The following is a 20,870-nucleotide window of genomic DNA, read 5'->3' as shown; positions in this document are numbered from 1 at the left end:
AAAAACACACATACAAATAAACGACACAAATATTTTTGTTGTTTTCAAATGTGATTTTTAAATGTCTTGTAATAAAGCTAAAGCAGCTGTGACAACAAACTACATTGTTGTCAAATTCCCAAAGTGCACACATAACATTTAAGTGCTCCATTCTTTAGAAAACAAACCACAAAATATATTTTTCAGTAACTGTAAAGGGTCATGCAAACCTTCAAGTGAGGAAATTTAGAGTCATGGCTACAATCAGTCTAATTCACCCTCCTTCTCTAACTAAAAGAAAGGAATTTAAAGCAAATGGATTCAAAATCCTTCAAAGAATGCTAACAAAAGAATATTTAAAAATGGAATTCCAGAAGCTTGTAATTTGGTGTCCCATAATGTTTTAGCTGTGTGATGACTGTCCTCAAGAATGCTATTATTGTTTAAAAGTAAATCTGATGTGAACTGATTCCAGGACTCAAATGATTCTATTTAAAGACTTTTTCCAAACATTCCACAGAGAAAGTTGCTTAATCAAAATTTCAAGCAGTTAGAGGCAAAGTTATAAATAAGCAGAAATTTGATATGCAAAGAAACATCTTAGAGCTTCTTTCCAATGTTCCCTTAAACTAAGCCCCATACCTATATGTTTCCCCCCCCACTGAGGGGTCTTACCATTTCCTTTAGATTGTCCCCTTCATTTAATTTTCTTGGCCTTCCAGTTACAGTATAAAAATTAGAGAAATGATCATAACTGGGTAACAAACATGATGAGGCAAAACAATCGAAAGTATCAGCAAATCATCTAAAACACTCAGAACAACAATGAAACCATTTTGACCTGAAAAGTCCCTTTGCCTATCTAAGCACATATATGTTCTATTATAGTACTTGGCAAAATCTATGCAGAGGCCACTGTTTCAAACTCTGAAGGATCTGATGAAGTCATTCTATGATACAGAATTCTCTCAAAAATTCAGTTCATGTGTGCATAAAAATACACACACACACACACACACACACACACACACACAGAGAGACAGTGTTAAATCAATCATCTGGTGTAACAATGCACAAACAGAAAAAAATATGGTTTAGAATATTTCCCCTATATTTTAACATTTTCTTGATAGTAAAGCTTTGTGATAAACTATTTAAGGTTCACTGCAACTCACCAAGAAAAAAAAGGAGAGGACTCAAATCAATAAAATTAGAAATGAAAAAGGAAAAGTTACAACGGACACCACAGAAATACAAAGGATCATAAGAGACTGCTACAAACAACTATATACCAATAAAATGGGCAACCAAGAAAAAATGGACAAACCCTTAGAAAGATACAAGCTTCTAAGACCAGATTAGGAAGAAATAGAAAATATGAACAGACCAATCACAAGTACTGAAATTGAAACTGTAATTAAAAAACTCCCAACAAACAAAAGCCCAGGACCAGATGGCTTCACAGGTGAATTCTATCAAACATTTAGAGAAGAGCTAACACCTATCCTTCTCAAACTGTTTCAAAAAATTGCAGAGGAAGAAACACTCCCAGGCCCATTCTATGAGGCCACCATCACCATGATACCAAACCAGACAAAGATACCACAAAAAAAGAAAATTACAGGCCAATATCACTGATGAACATAGATGTAAAAGTACTCAACAAAATACTAGCAAACCAAATCCAACAATACATTAAAAGGATCATATACCATGATCAACTAGGATTTCTCCTAGAGATGCAAGGATTCTTCAAAACCTGCAAATCAGTGTGATATACCACATTAACAAACTGAAGAATAAAAACCATATGATCATCTCAATACATATAGAAAAAGCTTCTGACAAAATTCAACACCGATTTATGATAAAAGGTCTCCAGAAAGTGGGAATAGAGGGAACTTACTTCAACATAATAAAAGGCATATGTGACAAACCCACAGCTAACATCATTCTCAACAGCGAAAAGCTGAAAGCGTTCCCTCTAAGATCAGGAACGAGGCAAGGACGTCCATTGTCACCACTTTTATTCAACACAGTTTTGGAAGTCCTTGCCACGGCAATCAGAGAAGGAAAAGAAATAAAAGGAGGACTTGCCTGGTGTTGCAGTGGTTAAGAATCTGCCCGCCAATGCAGGGGACACAGGTTCGAGCCCTGGTCCAGGAAGCTCCCACATGCTCTGGAGCAACTAAGCCCATGTGCCATAACTACTGAGCCTGCGCTCTAGAGCCTGTGAGCCACAACTACTGAAGCCCGCATGCTTAGAGCCCATGCTCTGCAACAAGAGAAGCCATCGCAATGAGAAGTCTGTGCACTGCAACGAACAGTAGCCCCCGCTCGCCACAACTAGAGAAAGCTTGCATGCAGAAAGAAATAAAAGAAAGAAAGAAAGAAAAGGAATACAAATTGGAAGTAAAACTGTCAAATATTTGCAGATGACATGGTACTATACAAAGAAAATCCTAAAGATGTCACCAGAAAACTACTAGAGCTCATCAATAAATTCAGTAAAGCTGCAGGATACAAAATTAATACACAAAAATCTCTTGTATTCCTACATACTAATAACAAAAGGTCAGAAAGAGAAATTAAGGAAATAATCCCATTTACCATCACATCAAAAAGAATAAAATACTGAGGAATAAACCTACCTATGGAGACAAAAGACTTCTACTCTGAAAACTATAAAATGCTGATGAAAGAAATTGCAGATGACACCAACAGATGCAAGGATACACCATGTTCTTGTATTGGAAGACCAAATATTGTCAAAATGACTATACTATCTAAGGCAATCTACAGATTCAATGCAATCCCTATCAAATTACCAATGGCATTTTTCACACAACTAGAAAAAAAATTCTAAAATTTATATGGAAACACAAAGACCTCAAATAGCCAAAGCAATCCTCAGAAAGAAAAACAGAGTTGGAGAAATCAGACTCCCTGACTTCAGACTATACTACAAAGCTACAGCAATCAAAACATCATGATACAGATGATGCAAAAGCAGAAATATAGATCAATGGAACAGGATAGAAAGCCCAGAAATAAAGTCACATACCCATTGTCAATTAATCTATGACAAAGGGGGCAAGAATACATAATGGAGAAAAAACAGTCTCTTCAATAAGTGGTGCTGGGAAAACTGGAAAGCTACATGTAAAAGAATGGAATTAGAATACTCTCTAACACCACACACAAAAATAAACTCCAAATGGATCAAAGAGCTAAAAGTAAGGCCGGTTACTGTAAAACTCTTAGAGGAAAACATTGGCAGAACACTTTTTGACATAAATCACAGCAATATCTTTTGTGATCCACCTCCTACAGTAATGAATATAAAAATAAACAAATGGGACCTAATTAAACTTAAATGCTTCTGCACAGCAAAGGAAACCATAAACAAAATGAAAAGATGGCCCACAGAATGGGAGTAAACAGTTGCAAATTAAGCAAGTGACAAGGGATTAGTCTCCAAAATATACAAACAGCTCATGCAGATCTGTGTCAAAGAAACAAACCCAATCAAAAAAAAAAAAAAAAGGGCAGAAGATCTAAATAGACATTTCTCCAAAGAAAACATACAGATGGCCAAAAAGCACATGAAAAGATGCTTAACATCACTAATTATCAGAGAAATGCAAATCAAAACTACAGCAAGGCATCACCTCACACTGGTCAGAATGGCCATCATCAAAAAATCTATAGACAGAGGCTTCCCTGGTGGCGCAGCGGTTGAGAATCCACCTGCCACAGCAGGGAACATAGGTTCAATCCCTGGTCTGGGAAGATCCCACATGGCACAGAGCAACTAAGCCCGTGCGCCACAACTACTGAGCCTGTGCTCTACAGCCCGTGAGACACAACTACTGAGCCCACGTGCTGCAACTACTGAAGCCCACGTGCCTAGAGCCCGTGCCCTGCAGCAAGAGAAGCCACCGCAATGAGAAGCTCACACACTGCAATGAAGAGTAGTCCCCGCTTGCCGCAACTAGAGAAAGCCCACATGCAGCAACAAGGACCCAACACGGCCAAAATAAATAAATAAAATAAATAAATAAATAAAAAAGTCTATAGACAAATGCTGGAGAGGGTGTGGAGAAAAGGAAATCCTCCTACACTGTTGGTGGGACTGTCAATTGGTACAACCACTACGGAGAACAGTATGGAGGTTCCTTAAAAAACTAAAAATAGAACTACCATATGATCCAGCAATACCCCTCCTGGGCATATATCTGGAGAAAACCATAATCTGAAAGGATGCATGCACCCCAGTGTTCACTGCAGCACTATTTACAATAGCCAAGACATGGAAGCAACCTAAATGTCCTTGGACAGAGGAATGGATAAAGAAGATGTAGTACATATATACAAAGTAATATTAGTCAACCATAAAAAAGAATGAAATAATGCCATTCACAGCAACATGGATGGGCCTAGACATTCTCATACTAAGTGAAGTAACTCAGACAGAGAAAGACAAATACCAAATGATATCACTTGTGTGGAATCTAATTTTAAAAAAAGAAAGAAACAAACAAATGAACTTATTTACAAAACAGAAACAGACTTACAGATATCGTAAAGAAACATATGGTTACTGAAGGGGAAACGAGGTGGGGAGGGATAAATCAGAAGCCTGGGTTGAACACACACACACACACACACACACACACACACACACACTACTATATATGACAGATAACCAATAAGGGCCTACTGTATAGCACAGGGGACTCTACTCAATATTTTGTGGTAACCTATATGACAAAGGAATCTAAAAAAGAATGAATATATGTGCATGTATAACTGAATCACTTTGCTGTACACCTGAAACTAACACAAGATTAGTAAATCAACTATACTCCAAAAAAAAAAAAAAAGATTCATGGGAAATTACAGTCTATGCTCCAAATTGATTCCCAATTAAAAATTTATTATTTCCTCATAAATTTTGTTACTAACTTTTAAACCTTCAGTTTCTCTAATATGAAACAACAGAATAGCAACCGCTTTTTGAAAATAAAATTATGCACTACAATTGGAATTAAGACATCTGTATAGGGACTTCCCTGGTGGTGCAGTGGTTAAGAATCCGCCTGCCAATGCAGGGGACACGGGTTCGATCCCTGGTCCCGGAAGATCCCACATGCCGCGGAGCAACTTAAGCCCATGCACCACAACTACTGAGCCTGCACTCTACAGCCCGTGAGCCACAATTACTGAGCCCGTGTGCCACGACCACTGAAGCCTGTGTGCCCTAAAGCCTGCACGCCGCAACTACTGAGCCCACGTGCCACAACTACTGAGCCCACGTGCCACAACTACTGAAGCCCGCATGCTCTAGGGCCCGTGTGCTGCAACTATTGAAGCCCGCGTGCCTAGAGCCTGTGCTCTGCAACAAGAAAAGCCACCACAACGAGAAGCCCGCGCACCACAACAAAAAGTAGCCCCTGCTTGCAGCAACTGGAGAAAGCCCACACGCAGCAATGAATACCCAACACAGCTAAAAATAAAATAAAATAATAAATTTAAAAACATTAATAAAAACAAGACATCTGTATAATATAAAATGATAATGATCATCTCTTCAAAGACATTTTACATCATGTAAATTTTCTTGATGTAGCCAATCATTCAACAGCATTTAATAAACTCCTATAAGCCTTTGGTCCTCAAGAACTTATGTTTTGATATAGTATGTCTCAGACTTTGCTAAGCATCCAAATCTCTAAACTCACCTAGGAGATTTAAAAATATATAACAAACTGTCAGCTTCATATCATTCCTTTTATTATCTGACATCATTAATTTAGTATATAGTCTCATTTAATAAGAGAGGCAGTGAGGTGTAATGGTTAGGACTAAAGCCAGAATCCCTGGGTTCAGATCCTAGGTTTGACATTTGTAGCTTACATTGCGATCTTAAATAAGTTACTTGGTCTCTCTGTGCCTCAATTTCCTTATCTGAATAGATAAGGCTGCTGTGGGGATTAATGCAAAAAGCACTTAGAAATGTTTCTCGCACACAGAAAATGCAATACAAAAGTAGTAGCTATTGTCCTTGCGCGCGGAGCGGAGCGGTCATGGTATCCGGAGTGTGGTCGCTGATGAGGTTCCTCATCAAGGGCAGTGTGGCTGGGGGCGCTGTCTACCTGGTGTACGACCAGGAGCTGCTGGGGCCCAGCGACAAGAGCCAGGCGGTCCTTCAGAAAGCTGAGGAGGTGGTCCCTACCGCCGTGTACCAGTTCAGCCAGTACGTGTGCGAGCAGACAGGCCTGAAGATACCCCAGCTCCCAGCCCCTCCAAAGTTTAACTTTCACATCCGCGAGTCCTGGAATTCAGGCATCATCACGGTGATGTCCGCTCTGTCTGTGGCCCCCTCCAAGGCCTGGGAGTACTCCAAGGAGGGCTGGGAATACCTGAAGGAGCGAACCAAGTAGCCTGTCAAGAGGAAGCTGCCTGCCCCAGGCGGGAACAGGGGCCGGGGCGCCATGGACGCCAGACTGGGACCCCACTCCTAGGGCAGCTCCCGGCCTTGCCGGCCCAATAAAGGACTTGGAAGTGAAAAAAAAAAAAAAAAAAAAAAAAGTAGTAGCTATTATTATTTAATAAAACTCTGAAGATACCAGATGCAGACAGTATATCTAAGAAAAGTCTCTACTTAAGTTCATCTTCAATCACCTATTTAGCTTTTTCCCCCACAATGGAAGACAAGGAACATACCATACATAACAAGTACTGTTTCAGAATAACAAACTTCTCAAATTACTCTATTTTAGATCTTTGGGGATTTGGGGGGTATTTCTTACCTAAAATTCATACTAGAAATACAGATGATTTAAGATACAAAGTATCCTAAAATACTGTTTTTTCTTTACTTCCTTGGGGATATATCTTCTATAAGTGTTCTATTTATTGCATGGCATTTCTAGTTAGCACAGATCCCAAATTTAGAAAAATCAGTTTAAAATTTTACAAGCAATGAACTTTGTACTTGCTGAGTAACTAACTACACATGTGAAATTGGTTTTACTGTACCTAGTCATTATCTTCAGGTATAATAATATGAATTACTAGATTCATGTTAATAAAAAATTATCTGAATGTACACATATCAACTATAGCAAGAGCATACAGTTTTAGAAATTTTTATTTGTAATAGAATTTACAGCATTCTGATAACACAAAATTATGCAAATTCGTCAGTCTAAATTGATATATATGAGCTTTTCACTAGAATAGGAAAAGACATTTTTATCTCTTACTGATGACATTTAATCACACAAAGACACACATTCTTTTCTTTTTCTTTTTTTTTTTTGCGGTACGCGGGCCTCTCACTGTTGTGGCCTCTCCCATTGCGGAGCACAGGCTCCGGACGCGCAGGCTCAGCAGCCATGGCTCACGGGCCCAGCCGCTCCATGGCATGTGGGATCCTCCCAGACTGGGGCACAAACCCGTGTCCCCTGCATCGGCAGGTGGACTCTCAACCACTGCGCAACCAGGGAAGCCCCTTTTTCTTTTTTTTTAAACACTAAACACAAGCAAGCCACCTATCCAAACCACAACCACTGGAATCTTGGTATGACTTAACACATCAATTAGGCTTTTAGTAGTTTTGTTTTGTTATGTACTTGCAAGACTCTTGAGGTAATTCCAAACCATGCATCTTCATAACAAAACACTAATGAGATCTGAGTTTAACAAAAGTGATATATGTATGTAATCTATATTAGTAAAACTAAATTGGTTATGATTATTAAAAGCAATAGGGTTTAAAAACCTGGACAGTATGGATAGAAGGCAGCAGGTCTCTTAGCCTTTGCCCTCCTTTTCAGCAAACCTCCTTGGCCACCTGATCAGCATTAAAGAAACAGTTGTAGAAATATTTCTTCCTTCCGTTCTTATCATATTCTGAAGAAACTGCCCACTTTGTTCCTTTAGCATATTAAGTTCCTCCTCTCTGATTTTTCTTTAGTGTTCACCTTTCCCACCAATGTTCTCTACCCACATCAATAAAAACTGCACACCTCAAAATTATATGACAAAATACTGAACAAAATGCTTCTGTAACTCTGTTTTCACACATTTCTTCTAGAATATAAGTGGTTTAAGAATAGGAAATATGAATTTCCTAAAGATCAAGTACAACACCGTTATGATAAGGTAATTGCAATACTTGAAAAAAATGAATTTGTTTACAATGCTAACTCTAGACCACCAGTCCACACCTTTTAAAGGTGTCCTCTGCCCTGATCTACGACAATAACTTATCAATTTACATTCTGCTAGTCACAAAAAAAATTTTATTTTGAATCTCTATTATGAAGAAAAAGTTTTCTTTCAACTTTCGAACACCAGGAACTCTAAATTATTCACTGAGGGAATATTCTGGATCTTCATTTTATTCACCAATCTTTATTACTTGTAGTTACATTTTCAAGTATGATTCAAAGGAAGTGTCAGCTTTTTTAACTGGAATACTAAAACAAACTTATTTACAAAGTATCTGATTTTCAGGGCTTAGGGGTAATTGAGAAAGCAGAGTCCTCCTGTCTCCTAACTCACAGGATTTTTGTGTGAATTCTGGAGACAGGGCACAGGATTCTATACAGTATTTTCTAAAAGCTTCCTGGGGGACTTCCCTGGTGGTTCAGTGGTTAAGAATCCGCCTGCCAATGCAGGGGACACGGGCTTGATCTCTGGTCCGGGAAGATCCCACATGCCACGGGGCTACTAAGCCCATGTGCCCCAACTACTGAGCCCACGTGCTGCAACTACTGAGACTGCACGCCACAACTACTGAAGCCTGCACACTCTGGGGCCTGCATGCTGCAACTACTGAAGCCCACGCCTAGAGCCCATGCTCTGCAACAAGAGAAGCCACCACAATGAGAAGCCCTCACACCACAACAAAGTGCAGCAATGAAGACCCAGCACAGCCAAATTAATTAAATTAATTAATTAAAGAAAGACTTATCAAATTGTATATTAAAAAAAAGCTTCCTGGGGATTCAGATGGGCACACCAATCTACCCGACACACAGACAGGAACCAATGCCCTTTTCAGGGGCAATAAAATAGTATCATAGCTCAATTAAGTTGCGTCTTGACCTTGTACTTGCTCCATCTCTATGTCAATTAACTAATACCAAGGATATCATGAGATGGAATACGTATGGCTTTAAATCCTTCCTTAAAGCTTAAAAAAATTTTTTTCACTTTATAAAGCCATGAATGAGGCATTTAATAAGAGATATGGTAAGCCAGAAAGTGTTACAAGAAACTATTTTATCAAATTATAATAAAGTCATTTTGTATTAGAAAGGCAGAATGACTACCAGAAATAATTTTAGACTAGAAGGGAGACCTAAACAGCTCTTCTCTATAAGAGGGAAGCTGAATAAATGGCACCAAACTGAGGATATCATTGACTGTGCATTTAGAAATGAATTCCCTTATGCAGCTGATAAAATTATCTTTATTTGGTTTTTTTTCTATCTTGTTCCCAAAGGAAAGCAAACTGTAAATGAACTTCCAATGCACTTTGCTTCTTTTCTGACACTTTCTTAAATCCAATGAATATCTACATTGTATCTCTTCAAACTTTGAGGTGAGCACCTTTGATCTCTTCTACCCTGATATGTCAATGTGGTATTAAGCATACAACCAGTATGTGGAAAACATCCTGGGATTAATACCAATTTTTTATTTCCCCAAGGAGGGCCTAAACTTTGAGAGCAAAACTGTTACTTACGTCTATCATATTTTAGGCTGTAGACTTCCAATAGACAAATTTGCTTGAAGGTGGTTTCTTTCTTAAAATGCACAAATCATATCTTATCTGAGTATTCCATTCAAGCAGTTGCAAAAATGTTAATCTTGAATGGTAAAGTCTCTTTAAAAACTTGATTTTATTGCTAGTTTAACAATTTTGTCTAAGCAATCTTGGAACCAAGTGCTAAGCTTCGTAAAGCACTGGCATTTCTGTTGCCACCTAACAACTTCATGACAGCCCCTGTAGATCACACAACTGCCACATTATAGTTTGCCAGACAAAATAAATTATAACTAAGGTAATTAGCAATAGAAATAACTTTTATAGTAAAGGCCCTTTACAAAGCAGCGGGTTTGGGGTTTCCCCCCGCCCCAGCACAGAAAAGTTTCAGGTTAAAGGAGATCTTCTTCCACCCTTGCTACCTGCATAAAGCTGGGGAAAAAAAGAACACAAAATTTTAAAAGTGAACTCACCAACTTCTCTTCACTTTGAAGGACCTGGAATTTATACAAAGACTGAAAAACCAATAATATCAAGGGTGACTGTCATTTATTTCATTTTTGAGGAACTAGATGCAAAGGTCAATGAAGATCAGTGTATATTTTCAGTTTGCAGAGGAAGGAAATAGTATTCCAGAAAGAAAATGGCTTGATTTATGATGACATGCTTCCACATAACCATGATCTGTAGCTGCTTATGAAAAACATTTTTGTGCTCACTAATGCTATTCTCTGCTGCTCTTCAGATTACCATCCTCCTATTTTACATTTTAAAGAAATTTTCCTTCTCAAAGGGAAAAGGAGGGAGGGGGCTTATTTGAATGGTAAACTATTCTATTTTTCAAAAAGAAATATAACGATATATTTCTTGTAAAAATGTTAACCATGACTGACACACATCAACCCAAGAAAAATCTTAACCTGTTACTAAGTGATACAAAGCATAAAGCCCCCTTCTAATTTCTATATTTGGGAAAAGAAACATGAGAATTGCAAAACGTTTTCTTTAAAAATCTTAGTTACATAATATGGAAAAATTTCGGTCAGAATGTTGAATAAAAGAAGTCAGACAGGGCTTCCCTGGTGGCACAGTGGTTGTGAGTCCGCCTGCCGATGCAGGGGACACGGGTTCGTGCCCCGGTCCGGGAGGATCCCACATGCCGCGGAGCGGCTGGGCCCGTGAGCCATGGCCGCTGGGCCTGCGCGTCCAGAGCCTGTGCTCCGCAACGGGAGAGACCCCAACTATGAGAGGCCCGCGTACCGCAGAAAAAAAAAAAAAAGAAGTCAGACACAAAAGAGTTCACATTGTATGATTCTATTTATATGATGTTTAAAGATTGTTTAAAAACTTATTTATGTGCTATCTCATAATAATGATTATTCTTGGTAACCAAGAATTGATTAGAAGGAAGCAGGAGAGAAGGCTTCCCGGGTGTTAGAAATGATCTAGGCAGTGGTTATATGAGTGTGTACATTATAAAATTTATCAGGCAGTACAATTAATAATGCTCTTTACTATATATATTATATCTCATTTAAAAAAATTCCTGTATTAAATTAAAACAATAAATACAGTAAAATTACATTTGTCAGCAAAGATGGGGCTAGAAAGCATGACCTGTAGCTACTTTCCCCTCTAAACGTATGACTCTTTAAATTTATAAAATGGCCTATTTGTCACATCTAGAGCCAAAAGAATTTCACATCAAAACACGGTAGACAGGGCTTCCCTGGTGGCGCGGTGGTTGAGAGTCCGCCTTCTGATGCAGGGGACACGGGTTCATGCCCCGGTCTGGGAAGATCCCACATGCCGCGGAGCGGCTGGGCCCGTGAGCCATGGCCACTGAGCCTGCACGTCCGGAGCCTGTGCTCCACAACGGTGAGAGGCCACAGCAGTGAGAGGCCCGCGAACCGCAAAAAAAAACCACGGTAGACAATAGTTGTAGGGGAGGGGTGGTTTACTACAAGTGCTTCATACACTTGTTAAACAACCCACATTATTCATTTTAAGAATGTTAGATATTAAATTAATTTCATGTTTTATAGTTTGTTTCCAGGGAACATATGGGGTAACTTTACCTGGTTCAAACACATTTAACTTGAAGGACCTGTTAATTCCAGCCTTATGTAGGCAGGGCAAGATGTAGCATGTCAAAGACAACTAAATACACCCTGTTAATCAAGAAAATTACTATTGTAAATAATTAGGAATGTAATATAAAGAGACTAGTTAGGATTTGGTCTTTAAAAGCTGCATAGACTATACAAAGATTTACTCAAAAGCTTTTAATCCACAAAAACTTTCCATATTTCTTATAAAGGCTTAAAACAAAACAACGAGTAAGTCAATTTGAAGTTCAGTGCTTTGTCTCCTTTTTCATGCATTGAGTTACTTACTCTCCTTTGGTTCCACCAGATTGGAAGTTTTACATTTTCTCTCTTTTTGTTTTGTGATTACTATTACAAACTTTAAGGATATTTGACTACGCAAATTCTAAAGTCAAGAAACCTACCATTCTCATGAATAGAATTAAACCCTTAAACTGTTTTATTCCTGTCATCTATCCCAGTCTAAGTCTTATTATTTTATTTATAATTTTAAATTTGACATCATTATTATCAATATTTTATATAGCCAATGCTTATTTAGATTTACCATCAAGTTGACTAATTCTTTTGCTTTCATTCCTTTTTGAAGGTTTCTTCTTCCTTCTGAGTTAAATTTCCTTCTTCCAGAAATACATCTTTCAGTAATTTCCTCAATAAGGGTTTGCTGATGGTAAATACACTGAATATGTATTTTTCATCCAAAACTGATGTTTTTCTTGAACCACAGTTTAGGACAGTAAATTCTAACTGAACATTTTAGTAGCCACTAGCCACATATGGCTTTTAAGAAAGAACTTGAAATGTGGCTAAGATAAGTGAGGAACTGAATTTTAAATTTATTGTATTTTATTTATTTTTTAATGAAGTATAGTTGATTTACAATGTTATGTTAGTTTCTGGGGTACCACATACCATATATATATGGTTTATTACAAGATAGTTCCCTGTGCTATACAGTAGGGCCTTGTTTATCCATCCTATATATAATAGTTGGCATCTGCTAGTCCCAAACTCCCCATCCAACCCTCCCCTTTGGCAACTACAAGTCTGTTCTCTATGTCTGTGAGTCTGTTCTGTTTTGTAGATAGGTTTGTGTCATATTTTAGATTCCACATATAAGTGATATCATATGGTATTTGTCTTTCTCTTTCTGACTTACTTCACTTAGTATGATAATCTCTAGGTCCAACCATGTAGCTGCAAATGGCATTATTTCATTCTTCTTTATAGCTGAGTAATATTCCATTGTTTATAGGTACCACATCTTCTTTATCCATTACTCTGTCCAAGGACATTTAGGTTGCTTCCATGGCTTGGCTATTGTAAATAATGCTGCAACGAACACTGGAGTGCATGTATCTTTTTGAATTAGAGTTTTCTCCAGACATATGCTTAGGAGTAGGATTGCTGGATCATATGACAACTCTCTTTTTAGTTTTTTAAGGAACCTCCATACTGTTTTCCATAGTGACTGTACCAATTTACATTCCCACCAACAGTGTAGAGGGTTCCCTGCTCTCCACACCCTTTCCAGCATTTGTTATTTACAGAGTTTTTGATGATAGTCATTCTGACCGGTGTGAGGTGGTACCTCATTGTAGTTTTGATTTGCATTTCTCTAATAATTAGCAATGTTGAGCATCTTTTCATGTGTCTATTGGCTATCTGTATGTCTTCTTTGGAGAAATGTCTATTTAGGTCTGCCCATTTTTTGATTGGGTTGTCTGTTTTTTTGATATTGAGCTGTATAAGCTGTTTCTATATTTTGGAAATTAAGCCCTTGTTGGTCACATCTTTTGCAAATATTTTCTCTCAGTCTGTAGGTTATCTTTTCATTTTGTTTATGGTCTCCTTTGCTGTGCAAAAGCTTATAATTATTTGATTAGGCCCCATTTGTTTATTTTTGCTTTTAATTCTTTATTTCTTTATTTTTTTTATTACATACTAAAGAAGCAAAACCATATGTTCATTTCAGTAGATGCAGGAAAAAAACTGATTTCTTAAATGTGTAAAAGTTCTACAAGAAAGCACAGGAGACAATCATTGTAACCCTGAGCTACAAAGATTTCTTAGATATATTAAATGCATGATTCATGAAAGAAAAAATGATAAAGTAGTCTTCATCAGAGTTTAAAACATCTACTGCTCTTAACACATTATTAGGAGAATGAAAGGAGAAGTCACAGGTTGGGAGAAAAATATTTGCAAATCATGTAAATACGGTGAATTATAATGATTGATTTCTGAATGTTAAACCAATCTTGTATTCCTGAGGTCTACCTGATCATGATGTATTATAATTTTTACATACTGTTAGACTCGATTTGTTAAAATTTTGTTAAGAATTTTTGCATCTATGTGCATAAAGTATATTGGTTTTATTATTTTATCTTCTCTAGTGTCTTTGTCTGGTTTTAATATTACAGTAATTTTAGCTTCACAGAAAGAGTTGGGAAGTATTTCCTCCTCTTCAATGTTCTTCAAATGTTTGGTATAGTATTATTATTTCTTCCTTAAAATTTCAGAATTCCCTAGTGAAGCAATATGGGCCTGAAGTTTTCTTTGTGGCACATTAAAAAATATATATTCAATCATCTTAGTAGATATAGGGCCATTTAGGTAGTCTACTTTTTCTTGAATGAGCTTTGGTAGTTTGTGTCTTTTAAAGTGTCCATGTAAATGGTTGAATTTTTTCAAGAACTTTGTTCACAATTTTCCCTTATTACTCTTAATATGTGTAGAATCTGAAGGAATGTCACTTTTGTCACCTGATACTGGTTTTTTAAACATCTTGTTGCTATGCTCATAGGAGAGCAATCAATTTTAAAACTTTATTGTCCTGTATATATAAAGTGATTCTATAGCTCTAAAAAGGTACTGCTCGTGACTTTAAAAAGTTATAGTATTTCTGCTCTGCTAACATTAATTCTTATAAGTCATTTAAGTTGGGCCTTGTTTCCTTACCTCTAAAAATGATTAGTTCGGTGAAATGGATTAAGATCTTTCCAGCTCGAGGAGTTTGATTCCATAAATGAAAACGTATATGTGTGTGGGGTTCTGAGGTTATATATTTCTTATATATATTTTCCTTTCAGTAGCAAGGGAATTTCCCTGAAAGTGTTTATTCAATGAAAGCAATTCTACAAAACAAAAAAAGAACTTACTCTTTCACTCAATTTTGCTGATAAAATAATAGATCATTCATTCTCTAGTAAGATTGTTTTCCTAAACAGGTACCTACAAATTCTAATTTTTAAACACTTTTCAAGGAGGGAAGAGCAGAGAAGTTTATTTGATATTTACCCAGCTATCTGTAGTAATTTGTTTTTTTCACTCATGCATATAATAAGCAAATGTTTATAATAAAATACAGATTCTATATGCCCTGCTCTCTGCAACCTTATACAAATCTGTTTTCCAAAAACATTAAGAAATGCAACGTCTTCTCAATTTTCCAAGGCCACCTGCTAGTAACTCTTTGAATGTTTTTATTTTGACAATGAATCTTGATTGTTTTTTAGCACTTCTATTTATCAAAATGCTTTATTCTATTATTTTTTTAACTGTTTAATTTACTAATTTCAATAAATATTGTTTTATTTATTAAACAGGGAATCAGAAATGAGTATACATAAAGGGATTTTTATGGGATTTATATCCTTACCTAAGTAAGGAAGATTGGGTCTTTTCCTCTGATTAGTTATGAAGGGGCAATTTTAGCAACAACCAATCAACCATTCTAATACCTTAAAATCCCACAGAGTCAAAAGATCTGTTTTCTGCCAAGAGCAACAGTTTCATAACTTAAAAAAAGAAATCACTGTTTTGGGCAACTAATATAATTGTAAGCTAAATTTTCCAAGGCAGCAATAATTTCATTTCTAAAGATTATCCAGAATGCACGTGAGAATAGCATTGTTTTTTTATTATCCAGGACCACTGAGCCCCTGCATGAGTTCATCCACGATGTAAAAGCTAAAATCTTAAGTGTGTATACATTTTTGGACATCAGCTACGCTTTCCCAATCAGTTAATAAGAGGAACTGAGAAACATATAGTTAGAAGTCATGATACGAGAGGACCCTTAATGAAATTCCTCCAGAACTTTTATTTCAGTGGCCACGTTTAATTTCCTAATTAAAGAATATCCATCTCCTTAGTGAGGCAAAAAAGTAAAATCCAGCTATCTATTATTTAAAAGAGATATCTAAATTACAATACAGATGATTTGAAAATTAAGGAAGGATAAAAAATATACTAGGTAAATGGCAAGGAAGCAGAGGTGGCAATATTAAGAGCAGAGGGACAGAATTTAAGGCAATGAGTAGTTAAAAGGGGGGGGAAGGGCTTACTTTATAGTAATAGAAGATCCAGTCCATTTAAATTAGTCATTAGCCATTATATGTATCATAAAATAGCACAAACACATGACAGTAGTAAGAAAACAGACAAAGACATCATTATAGTAAAAAATTTAAACTATCCCTAAGAATCTGCCAGAGCAAGTATACAAAGTAATTAGGATATAGAAAAAAATTTAAAAGCACAAACATTAACAAGCTTAAGTTATACCTTAGAAATAGAAAAAAAACCACATTCTATTCCCACAGAATATTACAAAACTAAACCATGTGCAAGGCCACGACAAAAATCTCAAAAATTCTAAAAAGTAATCACACCAATCGTGTTTTAATATTCACAAGACAGTAACACTAAGGAACTTATAACGAAAGGAGAACGACGTATCATCATCACCATCATCTAAATGTTTGGAAACATATTTTTTTAAACTTTTACTTTTCTTCTTCTCTGAAGAGAAATTCATTTGAAAATGATGTCTTTCAACAAGGTCATGCTTAGGTATCATTATTCTATGAATACTAACCACTACAATTTTGTCTTTAAAAAGGACTTAAATTACTAGGAGGCTCAAAAAGATGAAAAAATAGATAATTTTCTTGATCTGTGCTCAATAATCCCCTAGTAGAAATGCTTACTTCCAGCCTTCTACTTATAGGAATGTCAATTTGCACTGAAAAAGACACAGGAACAACATACAAGTTCAAGAAGATAAGGGAAAAAAAAAATCCATAAGAACTAAAAGATTTTTGTAACAGACACAGACAAAGAAAATCACTGTATTTTACCTGCTGTTTTCCCCATAACACTCCTAGTGTTATTCATAAGGGTATGTACTAGAGAACCAAGACCAACACCTTTCATCCACAAAATAAGCAAACAAAATAGTTATTTTATTTCAGTTTGTTAAAATAGTCAGGAGAAGAACTTGTGGCAAAAAGACATGGTGCTATCAAATAAAAGGAATGAAAAACCATAGATTTTAGGTAAACTAAATAAAACAAGCCTGAGTTTCCTCCAAATAAATAGAAATTTCCAATTGGCAATCACGATGGTTGGTAATCTCGACTGTCAAAGAAGCCAAATTCAATTTCTCTGTATTACTGATGTTAGGCTGTGAACTGGACTGAAGGCCTATGGTAACCAGCTCCCACTGGACAGTGTTTAAGATATACCTGCCTCACAATTAATTTTATGAACACATCCAGGAAATCTCTTTATTGTAATGTGCCAATATGTTATGCAATAATTCCATCTCAATGATAAGGACTTAACATTCAGACATTCGATCTCTGTTAACATTACAAAATTTGAAAGAAGGAAAACACTTAGGTACTCACAGTGTGCGAAACACTTTATATTCTATGAGTCATGGCCAGGGCAGTGATCTCGCTATTAGCATAATGAAAAAAGGTATTCTCTCTCCCTCCCCTGAACATCCCTAGCACTACTGTTTCTCTCACACACCTGGCACACTGTTTTGAAGTAGTAAACTTTTCATATGCATCTGACTGATTTGAGTCTATCCCTTAAGGGCAAGCAACTGTGACACCTTCTACTTACTGGCATCTTCCACACAACACCTCACAAGAAGGAGATGCTTTTTAAATATTGACTGTTGTTAATTAACTGAGTAATAATGCCACCAACATATCCTTCCTTCAACAACACCTCTGCAGCATGGTTACCTGCTCTGCACTCCAGAGTGCCTATACTTTCTGAAAATTCTCTGAAAAATTAAAATGAAGCAAACAACAACAAGGTCTACTTAAAATAACTAGATTTTAGTTAAGTGGCATTAGATAAAATGAGTAAGTTTTCTTTAAATTAATCCTAACTCTAATCAAAGATCTTCAAATATCTAGGTTTCTCCCTCTGGATTAGAAAACAGCAGCAACACCAAAACACTACCATCTATCCCCACTCTTCCCCTGTGCTCTAGACTTTGCTTAATCAGTGGTCACCTCTACACCTTCCAAAAGGTTCCCATGGCTCCTGGTCTTCAGCAATTCAATTGTATAATGGTTCTCAAACTTTAAAATGCATCAGAATATCCTTAAAGACTTGCTAAAACACAAATTGCTGCTCTACTCCTAGGGTTTCTTATTCAGTGGGTCTAGGGTGGGCCTAAGTGTCTGCATTTCTAACAAGGTTTTAGGTGATATTGGTGCTACTCATCCAGGGACCCACTTTTTTTTTTTTTTTTCTTCTTTTTTTTGCGGTACGTGGGCCTCTCACTGTAGTGGTCTCTCCCATTGTGGAGCACAGGCTCCGGACGTGCAGGCTCAGCGGCCATGGCTCACGGGCCCAGCCGCTCCGCAGCATGTGGGATCTTCCCGGATCTGGGCATGAACCCGCGTCCCCTTCATCGGCAGGCGGACTCTCAACCACTGCGCCACCAGGGAAGCCTGAGGGACCCACTTTGAGAACTCTTACTACCCTCAAATCCTCCCCTATTTCTGTCATGCTTATTGTGCTTAATTAATTCAAATCAGTTTTAAAGTTTAATTCTTCCTTTAGATGAAGCGTGGTTTCTTTACTACGCTAAATAGGTGTTGGATATGTGGTGTGAATAGCAAACACCATCTTCATGTGGAGCTTTTCAGCATGATAGCAAATGTTTTTAGACAACCAAAGGGAGACTGATTCTCTAACTTTTCTAGCTCCAAAATGCTACACAACCATTTGGACCACGTAACCACCTCTGCAGGGAAGCATCAAACTAGTTATTCAGTTTGCATTATCCCAGGGATGTGCATATAATTCTCTCTGCCAGGAATGTTTTTCCCTCCCTCTTACCTGGTTAACTTCTCTTCTTTTTCAGGTCTTAGCTCAGGGGAGATTTATACAGGGAAGACTTCGTTTCCGTCCTCTTCACCAGATCAAATCCTCCTACTATGGGTTCTCACAGAGTCAACTGATTCCCCTCCCTGGTAGCCCTTGCCATGATTGCATTTTTTACATTTGTTTACATAAATATTTTATTAATAGCTATCTTCCACGCTGGACTGTAAGCTCCAGAAAGACAGGGAACGTTTTTGCTTTTGATCACCATTATATTTTCAGTGCCTAGCACAATATCAGACACACAGAAGATGTTCCAATGAAGGCAGACAAGATCAGAGCTTTTTCAGCCCTAAGAGAGATAAGAGAAAGCATTCCTTTCTATAGTCTGCCACCCTAGCTGCTTTTCAGCTACCCCCACCTCCCCACACACACGCAAAAGGCCTTACCTTTTCTGAATAATTCTTGAAGACTTTCGGCACTTTGATTTAATACAGCCCATATCTCTTCCTCCTGCAGTGGTCCACCCCGAACCTCCAGGGCCTCAGCTAGTGTCACATGCATATTACCTAGGAAACAAGGGTAACAGATGGTCTACACATCAGCCACTTTACTGCACTTGCAGTAGTGAAAGTTCTGCATCAGTAATGAGACTATGAGGTCCCTGTCCACCTGAGTTCTCAATATGGTCTTCAATGTAAATATAATATAGTCCTACAGCTTAAAGTCACAGAAGGTAAAGGAGTTAAAGAACTCTCAAAACAACCACTTGCCCTAGCCCAATAGGGTCAAATTCAGAGATAGAACTGGAGAATAGCCATAGTGGTGGTGACTACTTCATGGGAGAAGACAGAGACCTCAGGGTACCAGAGACACCAAAGTGCAGGTAATTAAATCAAAGCAGCCAGACTGAAGTTCCAGGTTTCATGCTATTCATCCTAGGTAAAAAGAATAGACAGGAGACCCTACAGCCATGGTGGAAGAAGTTGGGAATAAGATGGAACACATTTTTTCCATTCACTAATTCATTTCTACATTTCTAATATATACACTATAACTATAAATTTTGCACTGAATGAAATTAAGTATTTCTAGACCCAGCTTTGTTGCCAACTTACCATTTGCCCCTGGGAAAGTCATTTTACCTCTAAACTTCAGTTTCCCATCTGTGACACAGGAATAATAATAATAGTAACAATAATGCCATTTTGAGGTGGCTATGACAAAGAAAGATGTTACGCATGTAAAGATGCTTTGTAATCTAAGACGTTATTGAAGTTGAATTAATAAAAAGTCAGGGTACTTCCCTGGTGGCACAGTGGTTAAGAATCCACCTGCCAATGCGGGGGACACGGGTTCAAGCCCTGGTCCGGGAAGATCCCAGATGCCGCGGAGCAACTAAGCCTGTAAGCCACAACTACAGAGCCTGTGTGCCAAAACTACTGAAGCCTGCGCGCCCTAGAGCTCGTGCTCCACAACAAGAGAAGCCACCGCAATGAGAAGCCTGCGCACCGCAACGAAGAGTAGCCCCCGCCCCACCCCCGCAACTAGAGAAAGCCCGCGTGCAGCAACAAAGACCCAACGCAGCCAAAAATAAATAAATTTATTTTAAAAAAAAAATAATAATAAAAAATAAAAAGTCAGAAAGATGCCTCTGTGGTGACATTTCTGTAGGGTCAGTTTTTTTTTTTTTTTTTAAAGCATTCAACTAAGTAGGTGATATATTGATAAATTAAGATTTTCTATGGGGCTCAATAATCCTATTTACATTTTGGAAGAGGGAAATGCAGCTAGTCAAAATCCTCTTATATAAATTTTACTAAATTGACCCTCTTTGAAAAGAAAGTTGCTTTTGT

At 37.4% G+C, this 20,870-nt stretch overlaps 2 protein-coding genes across 2 annotated transcripts in view; one reads left to right on the top strand and one right to left on the bottom strand.

The window, feature by feature from the left end:
• The window catches only part of PTPN13 (protein tyrosine phosphatase non-receptor type 13), a gene marked incomplete at its 5' end in the record, with an annotated part of 176,769 nt that extends 157,191 nt beyond the window's left edge, over positions 1–19,578 (bottom strand). The window contains one exon of the mRNA XM_082838934.1: positions 19,464–19,578. Within this exon, the coding sequence (XP_082695060.1) occupies positions 19,464–19,578 (115 nt within the window). The remainder of the gene's footprint in view (positions 1–19,463) is intronic.
• Positions 6,049–6,555, top strand: LOC309960921 (MICOS complex subunit MIC13). The gene has a single exon (XM_082837914.1). It carries the CDS (start codon positions 6,069–6,071, stop codon positions 6,423–6,425), a length of 357 nt encoding a protein of 118 aa, XP_082694040.1. The 5' UTR covers positions 6,049–6,068; the 3' UTR covers positions 6,426–6,555.
• Positions 19,579–20,870: the final 1,292 nt, after the last annotated feature.

Source organism: Leucopleurus acutus (assembly GCF_964270905.1).
Source record: "Leucopleurus acutus genome assembly, chromosome: 4".
NCBI lineage: Eukaryota > Metazoa > Chordata > Mammalia > Artiodactyla > Delphinidae > Leucopleurus > Leucopleurus acutus.
This window is presented reverse-complemented; position numbering and strand designations above follow the sequence as displayed.